Source organism: Theobroma cacao, chromosome 1 (assembly GCF_053813885.1).
Source record: "Theobroma cacao isolate CCN51 chromosome 1, ASM5381388v1, whole genome shotgun sequence".
NCBI classification, from domain to species: domain Eukaryota; kingdom Viridiplantae; phylum Streptophyta; class Magnoliopsida; order Malvales; family Malvaceae; genus Theobroma; species Theobroma cacao.
In genome coordinates, this window is record NC_142639.1 from 1,427,808 (window position 1) to 1,444,528 (window position 16,721).

Below are 16,721 nucleotides of genomic sequence, written 5' to 3' on the forward strand. Positions count from 1 at the left end.
AGGATGTCTCCAAAGTGTTCGGAACCGGAAGATTGGGGGAAACAACGAAACATCCGCTACTTTGCCGTTTTGTGAGGTCATACGACATCGTTTGGACTGATTTATGTATATTTTTCGTTGTGATAAGTTTGAAACTGGAACCTTCCTTGCCTTGGCAAAACGGCGAAATAATTAACAGACCGGGGGGTAGGTCAGCTTATGAATGAAGTGGCAGCGGCAAAATTAAGCAAGGACTCTTTACATTTTATTCAATTTTTTTGGACTCAATGAAAATGAATTTTTTCACTCATTATAATTTTAAATTTCTATTATAAATATTTAATAAATTTATTAAATGTGTAAATAAAAATTTTAATTCATCACCTGACGATAACTAAAATAATTTTTTTATCATAATTATTAGTAAAATTTATTTAATTTATAAATAAAAAATTTTAATTGCATTAAACTTTTTCATTAAAAATATTTTTTTATTTTAAAAGCATTGACTAATTTAAATATTAATATTTTAATGTAAAAAATTTAATAATTTGAATAATTCTATTTAGCTTAAAACTATATATTTTCATTAAAAAGAGCATAATGATTTAATGAAGCATGATTTTTTTTTTCTTTTGAACAAATGACAATTGTGATAGATAGATCTCCTTCTTCTTTGCTTAACAAATTAAATTAAAAATCTCCCTTTTCATTTAGTTCTTAAAATAAGGCATAAGACTTAAAAAATTATTAAATTATTTATAAAAAATTAAATAACTTTTTATTATTTTATTACATTCAATTAATTTTTTTATTTTTATTTTAAATTAAATAAAATTTTATAATTAATAATTATATGTTACGTGTTGACAAAGCATTGTACTTTGAAACGGTATGAATTCAAAAATTTGAATAAAAGAAAATATCTTTGGGTGGTGTGGTGAAAAGAACGTGACATTAAAGCTAGGTGAATGGTCCATGAGCTTTATTTATTTTGGGGAACAACTTCCTCACCATCACCCTATCAAATTTTATAATCATTAAATCTCCACGTGCCAAAAATCAACGGCTCCATTTTTTTGCGGAAAATAATTAATTAATTACTTATGTTGGAAATTCTTTTCATTGGTAAACCAAATTAGTTTTAGCTCTAAACAATTTAATTAGAAAAAATAAAATTAAAAAACATAACAAGATTAATTTCTTCGTTTATTGTGGTTTCGATGTCAAAGGGGTGTGCGTGTGCCTTTGCCTTGACCAAAGCTTTTTTTCTAGTTGTTTCGAGCAACAAGAATCTTGTGATGATTTTGTCAAATAAAATAAACATCTGGAATCTGGAAATTGACGGTCCAGGGAGAAACTCAACACGTGTTAATTTTTTATTTATTTTGAGGGCAGTGCTTAAGTAATGGCTGACCTAGGCTACAAAAGAAATGGAATCGGTCATTATCATATCAAAGAGAGAAAAGCCTTGGCCTTTTAAAAATAGGGCCGTTTAGGCCCATATTCTCTTGGTGATTGGGCCCAGAAATATCCAAGCTAGGTCCTGTCAATATCTCCAGGCATGGAAGTGAACGAAACTATTTGGGAAAATCCCAATTGTTGGGATTCTGAATCTAAGGTGCGGAAATGGGTTGGAATTGGGAGGCCACTTATGTTTATATACCTTTCCATTATCTAGTGGTTCTAGTGATGATGATAATGGGAAAATGGACTATTTTGTGTTACTAGCTACTAGGCTACTAGCAATTATACATATTTTTTTAAAACTAAAACTAGTGGTGATTTGAACCATGACTTCACTCATTGAACATGAACAGTTTGAAATATATAGCATTAGAACTTCCAATATTCAATTGCACTTTTTTCAAATTGTTCACACAATGTTGGGTTTTAGGAAGAGATTGTCAGTGAGGTCTTGTCTGCATGGTAAGAAACGAATTTCGAAATCTTTATATTTCAAATTTAAGTTTAACCGTGCATAAGTTTAATTTAATTTTATATATAGTGATTCGTAAATGTGACATATATGAAAATTATTGATTATAATTAAAATTTTTAATTATAATTATAATCTATTAAAAAAGCACTTTAAGGTTGCATTTCTTTACCTAATTTTTTGATTGATGGATGCATTGAACATTACTTTGATTGGACTAAGTAACTCTATCAACTAAAATGAAAACAATTAACATAAAAGCAAAATTTTTCATTGTAAGTGAATTTGCTGATGCAATTTAGAGTAGAATTTCACTGTTGGAATTAATTACTCCAACTGCAAAATCAATACACCAGTTGATGAAAGTGAAGCCTTCTGGAAATTTAAAGAACTATTTAAATCAACTAATGAAAAATCATAAAAATTACATTTGATCGTTTAATTCATTAAACCATCAATATATGTACTTTGAAAAAAAAAAGATTCGAATCTTCTTTCTTTCTTTCAAATAATCGAACAATTGGCTCAATAATAAGTAGGAAAACACCTGTTCATTTGTAGTATATCACAGGCATGTTTGCCTTCATGTCCCACATCCCTCCTTCCTTCAGATACTCTATATACCTCGCGAATTCTGGTTTTGCTGTTGTTTTCTTCTTACGACGAGCATCGAAGAGGCTGAAAAGTGGGTGACTCTTGGTAACCTTCTTGGTGGACGACGACGACGACGACTTCGACTTCACTTGAGAATTTTCAGGCAAGGCCAAGGCCGGGGTAAACCTTCTTGACAAACCAAAAACTCGAGCTGGCACACTCCTAGCCCTCTTCAGCTGTGCTTCCAAGTGACCAGTGCTCGTAACAGGCTCGTCAACTTCAACATCAACTTCAAGTAACCGTTCGTAGCCGCCACGGCTTCTCCTCGTGCTGAAAGCTCTAAGCATGGCCATGGCGTGACAAGAAGAGGAATATAGGTAGGTAGCTAGCAAAGATGGTTATGTGAATAGCACAGAGTTGGAAATATAGAAAACGAAGGTGGGTGACAATGGTTGACTGGAGAAAAATAAAACAGTCATACTGGCAGAGGATATGCACCGCCTTCTTTGATTAAAACTGGTCGTAGTTAGGTGTGTTGCGGGCTGCTCCATTTTTTAACATAAAATTTATTATCAGGTGTGGTACATGTTGGCAAAGCTTGCTACGAACTCTTTTGGCTTCGTAAATTTCTTCTTTTGATTTGGACTTTTGACTTTTCGTCGCCATTCTCAACAAACACGACGAAATTTTCGTCTGGTGGGACTTCAAAGCTATCCTCCATGGACAAAAAAGGAAGCAGCTAGGAAAAACAGATATGTTAGAAGATAGAATTAAAACATCGACAATATTAAGAAAAAATTTTAAAAAAAATATATCTAATCAATCACGTTTTTCTTTTCATTTCTCTTGATAATGAAGAATAAGCTAGAAAGAGGGTCGGTGGAGAAAACAGGAAAATTTCCTTGCAAAATACTCCAATTTAAAAATGGCATTACATCAAGTGGCATTAAATAATGAAAAGTTAGGGCAAGTTATCACAATTCATCATATATAAGAGGTAATTGGCTCACTGGAACTCTTTCTGATAAATAAGTAGGCATATGCTGTGTGAGCATGGACATAGACAAAAGGCACATGATTTACCATGCAGCCTGATTGGAACCTTCCAAAAACCATCAACCCAAGTACTCCACCAGTTAGCTAATTCAAGAAATCCAAATGTATCCCACGATTCAATAAAAGAAAAGCCAACAACCGAAAATAAAAATAAATGATGGAAGGAAAGGGCAGCAGGAAGGCTCGTGCAGAAATTTAATGGACTTGGAAAGGACTAAACCCAAAAAGGATAAGAAACCCTCTATTCCTATGTTGCATTCCTGTAGATATAAGCCTGTCATTTGATTTGGAAAGGACTTTAAAGCATTAAAGAATCTGACATGGATGAATAAAGAGGATGGAATAATACCCTTGAGAAGCCAAGTTTTTTTTATTTTTTCCATATTTTCACTCTTCTCAGCGCTGGCCTCTAGGCCTCCTGGGTAGCATTCCCTTCACTTTCCAATGTTACGGCACCGGCTCAAGGGTAAACCCACCAAAGGTAGTTTTAGGTTTTAAATTTTTATAAACCTTTAATTTTATAAAATAAAAATATATAAAAATTAAAATAATTAATCAAATATTTATTTATTCTCTTAGACTTAATAAATATCTATCTTATCCCTCTTTTACATTTTTATTGATTCTCAACTATTTGATTCATTTTTCATATAAAAATCAAGATAATTAATTAAATAATATATTTTTTCACTTCTCTAATTATATACTTAATAAATCTCAATTTTTTATCGTTTCTCAATTCTTGCAATACTATTAATTCTCAATTATTTTTATTATTTTCAATAAACTAATATTAATATATATTTAATGATCTCTAATAGTTCTTTTTCAACTATTTTTTTAATCAATTAACATATTTAATTATATCCGGTAGTTATTTTTTATATATATAATTAATTATTTTTATTTAATTTATAATATCAATTTTTGTATTATTCTTTCTCATTTGCTCTTTCTTCTTTTAACTTCAATTTTTTTAAAAAAAATATGTAAAAAATTTATTATACTATTATTTTCATAAAGTTATGAGCTTCATTTGCTGTTTGCAATAAACATTCAACAATTAGTTAATATTATTTTAATCTTTGTAATTTTTTTTATTTTAATTAAGAGTTTATATTTTATTATTATATTATTTTTATTTTATATAATAATTAATTTATTGAATTAAAAATTTTAATAAAAGTTTTTTCTTAATTTCAATAAAAAAATTATATTTAAATATTTAACTTTATAGGTTTTTGAAATTATTAACCGTCCCTCTCAATGTACGTTTTCTCCGTGATTTCACCTAGGATTGTGTCGTGTGTCAAGCTCAGCATTCGGTGTAATAATGCAGTAGTGGTGTTGGAAGGTACACGTTAACGTTGGTCAGGTTATGTTGCCAAAATATACCTTGTTGTTGGGAGAGATGCAGAGCCACTGAATTTACCGACACAGGGACAATTGGGCAATTCCTGGGGATTTTCCATATTAACAAGCCATGTACGGTATCTCAAAACCTTAGACTCCTTTCGACAACAGTAGACCTTAACGTGGCTCTTTTAATATTTTGAGTGATGACCACTCCAAACCCATTAATGAGAAAATTAACAATTCATGCAATTTTTGCCTTTCTTTTCTCTCTACTTTTTTTTGGTTTGCAATTAATGTTTTTTCCTTCTACGTAAATTTGGAATTTTCGACTTTGTATAGCATTTTTGAAATTCACTTTTGACTTTTTTAAGATAAAATACAGACTCTTTTAATTTTTAATCATAATTTCATACGAATTTATTAATTTTTAAAATGAAAACTTAATCTCAAACGTGTAAATAACGTTAATATTTCAACATAAAATATCTAAGATGCCTTTCTTCATTTTTTACTCTTTTCTTTCTTTTAGGTCGATCGGTGACATTTCTTATTGGCCGACCACTAGATCGGTGCTCCCTTAAAGCACCACGATGGGTGCTCTCTAGGAAGCATCGAGATCTAGTGCTCCCTAGGGGCACCCATCTAGTAGGGAGTGGTCGGCCGACGGAGGTAGGTAGCTTTTTTTTAAAGAAAAAATTATAATTTTGTAATTTTTTAAAATTAATAAAAGATAAAATTATCTTTTTATTATTGACACATCTTCAAGTTAATTGAGTTAACTAATAATTGGACTTATGTGGCCAACAGAGATATTCTTTCGAGACAGAGTTTTTATTTTAAAAACTAATAGACATTACGAGAAATTATGATTAAAAATTAAAAAAGCCTATATATTTTTTCATTTTTTTTAAAGTTATTTTGTTTGCAAAAAGTAACAATACAAATGAACAAGTAGTTTCTTTTAATTACCATATTTCCCCTTAAATGGCACGTTTGGTTCGTGGAATAGATAAGAATCAAATAGAATAGTTATTACGTGGGAATAGAATGAGGTTGGAATAGAATAGAATAAGTATTACGTAGTTTGGTACGATAAATGGAATAGAGTAGAAATAATTATTATGACTTATTTCAGTATTTGGTTGATAACAATAACTTTGGAATAAGAAAGGAATAAAAAATAAAAAGATAAAAATATCATTTATTATATATAATTATTTATTTTATTTTATTTTTAAATATTAATAATTAATTAAAATATTAATAATTAATAATTTAAATATCAATATTTTAGTATAATTTAATTAATAATTTTTATTTATAATTTAATATTATTATGATTAAAATAGGGTTAATTTTTATTTTTTATTTATACTCATTAAAAGTTTAATATATTAATAATTTAATAAATAAAATATTAATAGTTTAAAATATTAATATTAATAATGTTTAAATTATATATAAAATATTAATATTTTAAATTTTACAAATAATTTATTTTTTTTATTCTATTTTTTTATCTTTTTTTCTTCTTCATGAGTCGGTCGCTGGAAAGATGATCGGTGTAATAAAACGTCGATCTGGCGTACCATGTGGCCGAATCTGGCCACTACGGCGCCAAATCGACGTTTTTCCACAGCTGGATCTAATCGTGGAGTGCTAGATCCAACCGTGAAATCTGGTCGAGAAGCACCAAATCCGGTGCTTCCCACGATCAGATCTGGCTGTTGAGTGCCAGATCTGGCTAGATCTCCCGTTTGAATATTTTTCGACCATATTCAGTCGTGAAACCTCCGTCGCCGTCGCTTCCACCGTCGTCACCGCTGCCACGAACGTTATTTTCGACGTTGGTGCCACTTAGAGAGAATGAAAAAGGAAAGAACATGAGAAGAGAGAGAAAGAAGAAGGAAAAATAAGAAAAAAATATATATATATATATAAGTCTAGAGTTGTAATATTTTTAAATTACAAAGGGTATTTTAGTCTTATCATAATTCAGAGCTATTCTCTCAATCATTGAATAGCAAAAACTATGGAGAAACTCGGGTATAACTATGCCTAAGTTTTACCTCATTTTAAAGAAATAGCTATTATGGGTAATAGCTATTCTTTGTGGCGGCGCGGTACCAAACGGAGGTAAGCAGATAACGTGGGAATAGACAGGGAATAGCTTTTAGCTGTTCTCTGTATCAAACGTGCTAAAAATCTTTATTTTCCAATCAAAAATAAAAAAAAATTAAAAAAATCATGGTCCCCACTTTACCTCTTTCATTTTTCAAAATTATCCGACAAAGAAGTTGGCACGAATTTTTGTGTGAAATTCAAGTTCAAGTTTGTTTCTAAAATTTCAGCTTTTATCAAGAATCTATGGGGTCTACTGAAAAAAGGGTTTACATATGTCTCTTCTTTTATGTTGCAATGAGTATTACCAATGCTTTCACTCGGGTCCACCACCACAATGGAATCACCACTTATGCACCCTTACATCGGACTTCGGCTCAAAATCATCTGTGAGTTCATCTCATAAAAGCTTTCTTTTCTACGCTTAAAGTTTCATCTTCTGTCATCTACCATCTACCATCCACACCATCTACCATTCTTCTTTCTTTTTTTTTTTTTTATTTCATTTTGACCTTTTCAAAACGAGACAGAAGATGAATATATATATATATATATATCCACTTTAATAATTAAATAAAATTAGCTTAATCGAGTCACAAGACCCTGAGGTTGTACACAAACAATGTTTTTATATATCAACGTTTTTCCTTACCGTTTCATCAAAACTATGCTTGCATATGACCCAACCATGTCGAACAGCACTGTTCCATTACTGCAACCATGTGGAATAGTGAACTTTGTGGCTCCAACCTCATCTCTAATGTTGTCTTCTGTTTTGTTTTTTGGACAGAATGAAGTGATTAAGCCGACAGTAGATGGGGCGTTGAGCATCTTAAAGTCATGCGCTAATGCAAAAACTGTGGAAAGGTTGGTGTTTGTGTCATCCGGTGGAACTGTTGCCATGCAGGAGCGGAAACTTGTCCAGTATGATGAGACTTGTTGGAGCGATGTTGATTTCATCAGAGCTAAGAAGATGACCGGATGGGTTGGTATTGTTATATCGGATTTAGATGACGAAGACTGCTTTTCATTTAATAACAAAAATTAGGGTTCGTTAGGTTTATATGTATACATTGGAGGAAAAAGATATAAATACCCTAACGCTATATACACATTTACACAGAGGTGAGCAATTTTCAGTTAAGATTGAATTATTGAAAAAATTTGATTAAAATGGTTTTGGTTAATTTGATTAATAAATTAATTCAAAAATAAACACAATTAATTCAGTCAATTTCCATTTTGATTTTTTTTGTTAAATTAATCGATTTATATTATAAACAATTTATAAATTACAATTATATAATATATGTTTATATAATAATATAAAAATTAGGTTAATTCAATAACTAACCGTTTTAATTTAGTTAATTGATTAAAATTTTATTTTGGATCGGTTCAATTAATTTATTTAAAAAAATTACTTAATCGAATTAATTAAATTAAACTCGTTTGTACACTTCTACATTTGCGTACATACTATTACATATATTACTATTAAGATGGAATACTCATCCAAAACAGTGAGCATTTCTTTATTTCTTGTTTCAGATGTATTTCGCATCCAAAACTTTGGCAGAGAAAGCAGCATGGGGAGCTGCTCAAGAGAACGACATTGATTTCATCAGCGTTATACCAACTCTCGTTGTTGGCCCATTCATCATCCCATCGATGCCACCAAGCCTGATCACTGCACTTTCCTTGATAACGAGTACATCATACCATATCATTTATCAGAGCTTTATTCTAATCTGATATCCCTAAATTAGTCATCACATATTGCTTGCAGGAAATGAAGGGCATTACTCTATCATAAAGCAATGCCAGTATGTGCATTTGGATGATCTTTGTAATGCTCTTGTTTTCCTGTACGAGAACCCTGAAGCCCATGGTCGATACATTTGCCCTTCTCATGATGCAACCATATTCGATCTGGCGGAAATGCTTCGGCAGAAATACCCAGGATACGACATCCCCATCCAATACACTATAAACTTTGTCTTCAACCTTTAGGATAATGTAAGACTTTGTTCTAAATAGTAAGTAACATGCACATGTTTCAGGTTCAGGGGTGTCGAAGAACACTTGGAAGTGATCTCTTTCTCCTCTAAGACATTGACGGACCTGGGGTTCCAGTTCAAGTATGGCTTCGAGAACATGTACACAGGAGCCATTGAAACCTGTATTGAGAAGGGACTGATTCCTCGTTGTTTAAACGACAATGACCATGCCGCTGTTGGCAAAATCCATAACATCATGGTTTTAGATGTTGGTTTTACTTCTGTGGCAATAAATTTACTACCTGTTTGTTTGAAGGAAGCATAGACTTGTAAGCTGTCAGGTTGAGAGAAGAATGACCTTCATATCTTTTTGCAGTTCTGGATGCATTGTCTCTACCTTGGTAAAAGTCTCTTAAATCCAGTAATAAAACATAAATTATCTGCATGAGTTATGATAATTGATGACCCCTTTTTTCGGTTACTAAGAAAAGAGAGATCCTTGTAACCAAAAATCGTTTCACCTATTTCTTTGGGCTTAAATTACACTCAAATTACATGGAGCACTAGAAGTATAAAATAGACATGAGGATATTTACTAGCTAAGGGTGTAAATTTACAAAAACATAGTAATAATTTGTAATATGATGCAATTGGCATCCATACCAAGACTCGGCTATCAGGCTATCGCTCTTCTGAATTGAATTTGTTCCAAGCTTCCTGAGATCAACAGGCAACAAAAATGTTAGTGTAGAACATAGTTTGGTGGCCTTTATTTCTAAAGCAGCGAGCATTAACGGTACAAGCCAAGTTCAGGAAAGAAGTGGCACGCCAGTAACTGACCTTTAGAAGATCAAAGACCTTTTCACAAATGTACTTCTGCTGAATACTTGCACCCCTTTGCTGTAATTTGTCAGGATGAACACAAAGAGTGGCTTTCCGGTAAGCTTTCTTTACAGCAGCTGAAGTTATGACTTCTGTTAGTGGAATTGGATGCCAGCCACTATCAGGCCCAAGGATCTGCCAATGAGAAAAAGCTCAGTTTTAGTTAACTCCCTCAAGAGCTTTAAATTATAAAAACTGAAGAGAAAAAAGAACATTTGGTAGACCAACAATTTGTTGCCTCCTAATGATGGTAACCAAATCATCAAGCCAATTAAAGAACCTAGTAAACAAGGGAAATGATAATAAAAGCTTGGCGAAACAGATTTTGGATGATAAAACATACATATTGCAAAGTTGAAAGCAATGCACGTAGGTTCCCTTCTTTCCCACTTGACCACCTCTTGACATCAGCATCCAGAGTTTCTGCTAATCTCTGCAAAGAGGAAAGATCCAAGACGGTCAGGGAAAAATGCAAAGACTGTTTGCAATCAAGAAATATCTTCACAGGTAAGAAGACGACAGATTACATTTCTTTCCGCTTGCTCTCTTTGAGCAATAAGATCACGCATATTCTTTTCTTCAAGAGCTTTTGCCTGCAAAAATCCAAAAGCTAAATGTTATTTTTGTATGGATGAATAAGCATTCCAGATTTTGTGAAAGAGGAAGAAAAATATCATACCGCACGTTCAGCTGTTCGTCGATATCTCTCCAGTCTAGCTTTACACCTCTGAGCTGATTCACCTTCAACTCCTTCAAGCACAGAAAGAAACTTGTTCAGTAGCAGAAAAGCAAATTAGATTTTTTTTTTTTCTTCTTCTCGGGTGATCTTATGAAGCAGTGTATGTGTATTAAGAAAATACAGCTAGTACTTCACAAAATAACCTACCATTATAAGCAGAGGAATATGGATATCTTAGACCACCAAAAGAGCCAGTGCTCTGGAAATGCTGATCCTGTAGATCCTGCCAATTAAGATCCATTAAAATGCTGTCTGGAACCATGAAAGTCATAAAAAACAGAAATTAATGACACACTCACAGAGGATGAAGTGCTTGTTCTCATTCCACTGTTTCTAGAAGAAGTTGAAAATTTATCTGACATAGACCGTTCTACTCTCTCTTTTGCCTCAAAAGCAGCCCTTTCAGCCATTGCTTTTTCCACAGCACGCTCTCGAGCCTCTGCAGTTGCTCTCTCCACAGCAGCACGCTCTGCTCTGAGCCTGGCCTCCATAGAAGACTTCTCCCTAGCTTCTGCACATGCCTTCTCTAATCTGTCACGTGCCTCTGCCATTGCTCTTTGACGAGCTTCAGCAGTTGCTCTTTCTACAGCAGCCCTTGCTGCCCTCTCACGGGTTTCAGCATATCCCCTTTCACGAGCTTCAAGAGCTGCTCTGTCAACAGCCATCCTATCTTTTTCCCTTTCCCTCTCCCTCTCTCTCTCTTCTTCCATCTTTCTAAGACGTTCCATTTCCAGTTCTCTTTCTCTTTTCAGCCTTTCAGCCTCCTTCTCTTCAGGTGTAAGGCTGTCATTCATATTCTTGTCTCTCCTTTCTGTGCTCTGACTTATCTTAACCTGCTGAACGGTTCTCTGAGTGCTTCCTTTCCCTTCCAACACAGATGACTTAGCCACTTCTGGTTTCCTTCCAGTTTCAACAGACTCTTTCACTGATTGAGCTGACACAAACTTATCCTTGTTTTCTTCAAGATGTGAGGGAACCTGGGCCTCCTTGTTATTCCTTGCTCTTTCCCTCCATTCATAAGCAAATTTTAACCCTTGATTGTTATTATCAGAGTCCATTCCAGGCACACTGTTAATCTTCTCAGCATTTCTTTGTCCAATGCCAATTCCAGCTTCACCAGCTTTCTTAACACCGTCATCTTGATGACACAAGTCTGAGACCTCATCCTTTCTAAACTGGTTAACTTTAACTTCTAAGTCACCAGGTGCCATTTCAGATGCATTGAACTTACCATCAACATTCCCTTTCCCCATTGCTTCTGATTTCTTTTCACCATCTCTGAACTCAGCCTCCTTCTTCCCATTTTCTTCAAGCCTGGACTCTTCAGTTTGTTCCAGCTCATCACAATTTTGATCATTATTTCCAACCAATTGATTTTCTTGATGTTTCTTGCCACAGTTCAGTTTATTTACCTCATCAGATACCACAGGATCCTCTCCCTCCACATGCTGGTGAGTTCCTTCAGCAATTTTGAGTTTCTTCCCGTTTTCAACCCTTTCAGTATGCTGGTGCACACAATTAACTCCCTGCACTTCTTCAGTTTCTACCTGCTCAACCACTTTTTGTTTGACTTCATCTTCTGTATCTTGGGCCTCTTTCACTGGTTTGCTGTAATCCTTTTGCTCAACTGCCTCTTTTAGCATTTTCTCAATATTTTCTTTTTCATGAGCCTCTTTGAGTCTCTTTGCAGTCTCTTCTTTTTCACAAGCTTCTTTGAGCCCTTTGTCAATTGCTACTTTTTCACAAGCCTCTTTAATTTTATTCTCGGTTTCCTCTCTTTGAATAACCTCCTTTTGTTGCCTCTCTTCTTTTCCTTGCTCAGTAACCTGCTCTAATCGTCTCTTACTTTCTTCTTTCTCATGAACCTCTCTTTGTTTCTTCTCCATCTCTTCCTGTTCAAGAGCCTTTCTCTGTCTCCTCTCATTTACTTCCTGCATATGTGCTTGTTTTAGTCTTTTCTCATTCTCTATCTGTTCAAGAGCCATTCTCCATATCTTCTCACTTTCTTCTAGTTCACAAGCCTCCTTCTCTTTCTTCTTGATTTCTTCTCGTTCTCTAGCTTCCTTCAATCTCTTCTCTTTTTCTTCCTGCTCAAGAGCCTCACTCAGCCTCTTCTCATTCTCTGCTTGTTTACGTTTTGTCTCATTTTTTTCCTGCTCAAAAACCTCCCTCCACCTTTTCTGACCTTCCCTTTCTTGACTCTCCTCGACTCTCTTCGCATTTTCAATACTTTTGCTAGTCTCTTTCTCCTGCTGCCCATTCTCTTTCAGTTCCATAGCCAGCCCAACTTCAACTTTAATTTCTTTTTGTTGAGCATTTACCCGCTTCTCACGTTGTTCTAATTCATCAGCTCCAGTTGGTTTCTTCCCATTTCGCAAGGGTTTCCATGCTGTTATAGATTGCCCATTCTCCTCCAGTACACTGACCTCTTGAGCTTCTTTTACCTTTTTCTCATGCCCTTTATGCCTACGAGCCTCTTTAGCTGCTTTTGATATCCCGGTTGGTTCCCCCCTTTCACAACTTTCTTTTGCTGTTTTCATGTCTCTCTCCACTTTCTCAAGTTCATGGTCTTCCCTAACAGCTTCTACTTTGTTGTCACTGTCTAGTTGCAGCTCCAGTGCTCCAATGCTTTCCTTTTTAGCTTTATGCTGAAGCTCATTAGATTGCATGCTCTGCATCAAAACTTTGTCATTGTTTGTCTGCTCAAAACCCATTCTTGACTTATCTGTTCTAACCAATTCAAAAAATTGAGTTGCTTCCTGCCATTCATCAGCTGCATCAATGTCATCGACCTCTAGAATCGATTGGGATTCCTTCCCATGCTTCTCAACTACAAATCTTTTGGGCACATTAAAAATTTTCTCACCTTCCAGTGAAATAGGTGCCTGGGTTTTCACACCTTTTTGCCTCTCCTCTCTAACAGATCTTTCGATTCCACCATCTTCTTTTTCATAGATGCCCTGCAGTCTCTCATCTTTTATATCACTGGATCCATGAACAGCCTTACTGGCCCTTTCCTTCTTACCTTTTCCGTTAGACTTTGAACCTGGTTTTGTAGAGTTTTTGATGCCCTCCCTCTTCCTCTCCAGCAGTTCTTTTGCACTCTTCAGCTTAGCTTGAGCTTTGTCCATAGCTTCTTTCATAGCAGCAGCAGAGGCTGCAGCAGCTGAGCTAGAATCTATCTCAACATCAAAGAAAGGAGGTGAACCATCACCCATTCTCCCTCCAGAAGCAGCAGTTTGACCATTTTCATAGTCTCCATTTTTGACATCAACAAGTGGCGGAGGCCTAGAGGGAGGTGGCACATCAGATGGCAGAGTTCTTAGGTTGATTTCTGAAATGGTTACAAACATCTCATTGGAAGAGGAGCCATTTCTTCGATATTCTCTTTGAATCGAGTCATTTGTAAATGTTTGTCCACCACCAGCAGTCCAATTAGAAGGATGAGACAGAGTCTTCCTAAGATGTTTTTTCTTTGTAACTCTGCTAGTGAACTCAAGATCAATATCATCAGTCACATGCAATGGTGGATTCAGGTTGTCTGTCTTTTGCAAGGGAGTTTCAATTACATAAGCATACTCAGGATCAGCATGCAGCTGAGCAACGTGCGTAACCCCATTTGACATATCCCTGTTTCTTCTAAGATTAGCTTTATGGTATGATATATTGAACTCCATACTGCTATCAATCTGCTCATAATAATCTCCATTTGAGAAATACTGATATTTTCCAGAGTGATCTGACCCTTCTGACAGAGACTCAGTTTCTGCCTGCATCCTATGAGAGGAAACAAATGCATTTACTATCATCAAAATTATGCCCTCACTACCTTAGAAAAAATTAAGCAGGGAACCGCAAAACATAACATATCTAGAACTCTTGCATAGAACCCATAGCATTAATACAAATCCATTGTTCGAAACAATGTATATCCAAACACCAAAAGAACATTTGCATGAATACCCTTCAGCACATTGAGATTCTTTTATGCATTTTACCCTTCAATGAAGAAGCAAAAATCTAGAATCTAAGAAGCACACAATTTTGCTCCCTATAATACGTAGAGCAAACTGCCAAAGTCAATCAAAGAAACAAGCTTTTGCCAAACCCCCTTAGATTCCTCAAGGAAGAGGTAAATTTCCAGTCGAAATTTTATATCTTTTCTACAGCAAACTCAAACACTTGATCATACCATTACGATAATGGAAGCTAAAAATTCCCAAAAAAAAATTCCCTTCTTTGCTTAAATCCACATACAAAAACATCAAAAAAGAAGAATAATTATTCAAAACTTTGCAGTACAGTAACTATTATATTAAACTACCTCAATAGTAAACTAACAAAGAAAAAGAAAGAAGAAAAAATGAGCAAACCAAGCTTCTTCAGATGAATCACCATCACGATCATGATCGCCACCACCGTTGGCTTGTCTCATCAGCTCCTCGTACGAAGCAGCGAAGTCCAAGCCGTCGAATCCACCGAAAACCTCGGCGTAGTTAAACCTCGGGTTCCGCACATCAAACATCACCTCGTCGCTGTCGTCCACCAAGGGAAGATCCAGCACCGGAATCGACGCTCCTCGAGACGCGTGAAATCCGCCGAAAATCTCGGTGTAGTCCTCGGGCCTAGGCGACAGAGTCGGGCCACCAGTACCGAACCTCGGCGGGCCGCCGAATACGTCGTCGTACATGGTTTTTCCGGAGAAGTTGGTGGCGCCATTGCAAGTCGCTGTTCGCTTGGTGAGTGCAGCTTGAGAAGAACCCCTGCTTGGCTTTCGAGAATGCGAGAGATTTTCCATGACAACAACGAAAGCTTCTAGGGTTCCACAATGAGAAGAAGCTTTCTTCTTTTTCTATTTTTTTCAAAAATATATAAATATATTTATTTTTCGCCTGTGTGTTTTCTGTGTTTGCAAGAGTACCTGGCAGACTGAAGAGAGAGAGTCGGAAGGAGGACGACGAAAAAGGAAACATTAAAAAATAAATTAATAATAAAGGACACTCCCGAAATGACGAAAAAGGACTTCATGCATTACTTTATTTACTACTAATTTAAAATTGCTGTTAGAATTAAGAAAAAAATCCGCGACGCGTTGTTGTACCACTCCGTGACTTTTTAAACGACGGACGCAGCCGGTAACCGGTGACAACGCGGGAAAATGGAGATAGTTGCGGCAAGGATCACATTAAAAAATTACTAATTATTTTTACCTTTTAAACATCTTTATTTTTAAAAAAATTACCACAACATCGATTAATTTGAGATAGATAAATTATTTAATTAATTTTACATTTTTAAATAATTATCTTTTTGTTTATTTTACATTTATTTATGTAAGAAAGAATGAATTGTGGTTGAGAAGTTGCAAGCAAGGGTGTCCTATATTAGGTAACAAGAAGGTGGTACTAAAATTAGGAACCAAGTAAGAGTGAAGATGACATGATATAGCGTAAGGGACAAACCCCAAACTGTTGTACTGTACAGAACTTGTTTGGAGGCATTGGGGCCTTTTTATTTTTCTTTTGTTCTTTTGGCCTTATTATTGATTCCTTGGAGACTAGGGTGTGTGCATGAAATTTGAAAAAATCCTTGTTGTAACTTGAAACCCTTTTTTCTTTGTCTTTTTCTTTGAAAATTTTCCTAGTTTTGTACCCTTGGGTTTCTTTTAATATTTTAAATATATATTTTTTTCTTTTTCGGGTGGTTGAGAGTTGAACCATTTGGGGAATTCAACAGAAGATATCATGATTTAGACATAGCTAAAGGAGGAGGAGAAGGGTTGATGTGATGGGGGAATGAAGAGAGGGGGATGGGGGGGGGGGGGGGGGGGGGGGGGCGGGCAAGGAAAGTGTGAGGTGTGAAACAAGAATTAAGGTGAGATCAGCCGAATCACTTGGATTGAAAAGCCAGCAAATCATTTGGTGGTAACCCAAGATTTTCAACTCTCTTTTAAGTCTTAATTGTTAATATTCGGACATCTTATCAAGACAGAATTATCTTTGGTCCCCCCTCCACAGTATAAGGTTTTTATATTATGTTTGATAATTTTCAAAGC

General features: G+C 35.0%; 3 protein-coding genes across 3 annotated transcripts; 1 reads left to right on the forward strand and 2 right to left on the reverse strand.

Annotated features, from left to right (window-relative positions):
* Positions 1-2,300: 2,300 nt before the first annotated feature.
* LOC18610895 (uncharacterized) lies at positions 2,301-3,071 on the reverse strand. The gene has a single exon (XM_007046815.3). The coding sequence runs from the start codon at positions 2,863-2,865 to the stop codon at positions 2,470-2,472; it is 396 nt and encodes a 131-aa protein (XP_007046877.3). The 5' UTR covers positions 2,866-3,071; the 3' UTR covers positions 2,301-2,469.
* Positions 3,072-7,733: 4,662 nt separating this feature from the next.
* On the forward strand, positions 7,734-9,370 carry LOC18610896 (dihydroflavonol 4-reductase-like). Its single transcript, XM_088808808.1, has 4 exons — positions 7,734-8,030; positions 8,597-8,756; positions 8,835-8,994; positions 9,109-9,370. The coding sequence occupies exons 1-4, from the start codon at positions 7,734-7,736 to the stop codon at positions 9,368-9,370; spliced, it is 879 nt and encodes a 292-aa protein (XP_088664934.1).
* A 17-nt stretch (positions 9,371-9,387) lies between these two features.
* LOC18610897 (Chaperone DnaJ-domain superfamily protein) lies at positions 9,388-15,619 on the reverse strand. The gene is made up of 8 exons (XM_007046817.3): positions 15,040-15,619; positions 10,966-14,443; positions 10,814-10,889; positions 10,607-10,677; positions 10,455-10,520; positions 10,271-10,360; positions 9,886-10,062; positions 9,388-9,762 (listed from the first exon to the last, which is right to left on the reverse strand). Exons 1-8 carry the CDS (start codon positions 15,462-15,464, stop codon positions 9,727-9,729), a joined length of 4,419 nt encoding a protein of 1,472 aa, XP_007046879.3. The 5' UTR covers positions 15,465-15,619; the 3' UTR covers positions 9,388-9,726.
* Between the last annotated feature and the right edge of the window lie 1,102 nt (positions 15,620-16,721).

Bases quoted from the DNA above. Each gene is read 5' to 3' on its own strand.
- LOC18610895 (XM_007046815.3), bottom strand. From the start codon at position 2,865: ATGGCCATGCTTAGAGCTTTCAGCACGAGGAGAAGCCGTGGCGGCTAC.
- LOC18610896 (XM_088808808.1), top strand. From the start codon at position 7,734: ATGTCGAACAGCACTGTTCCATTACTGCAACCATGTGGAATAGTGAAC. The intron at 8,031-8,596 runs GTTGGTATTGTT...TTCTTGTTTCAG, and splicing joins CTAAGAAGATGACCGGATGG to ATGTATTTCGCATCCAAAAC. The intron at 8,757-8,834 runs GTACATCATACC...TATTGCTTGCAG, and splicing joins TGCACTTTCCTTGATAACGA to GAAATGAAGGGCATTACTCT.
- LOC18610897 (XM_007046817.3), bottom strand. From the start codon at position 15,464: ATGGAAAATCTCTCGCATTCTCGAAAGCCAAGCAGGGGTTCTTCTCAA. The intron at 14,444-15,039 runs GTTTGCTCATTT...TTCCTCTCATAG, and splicing joins GATTCATCTGAAGAAGCTTG to GATGCAGGCAGAAACTGAGT. The intron at 10,521-10,606 runs GTATGATATTTT...GGATTTTTGCAG, and splicing joins GACGAACAGCTGAACGTGCG to GCAAAAGCTCTTGAAGAAAA.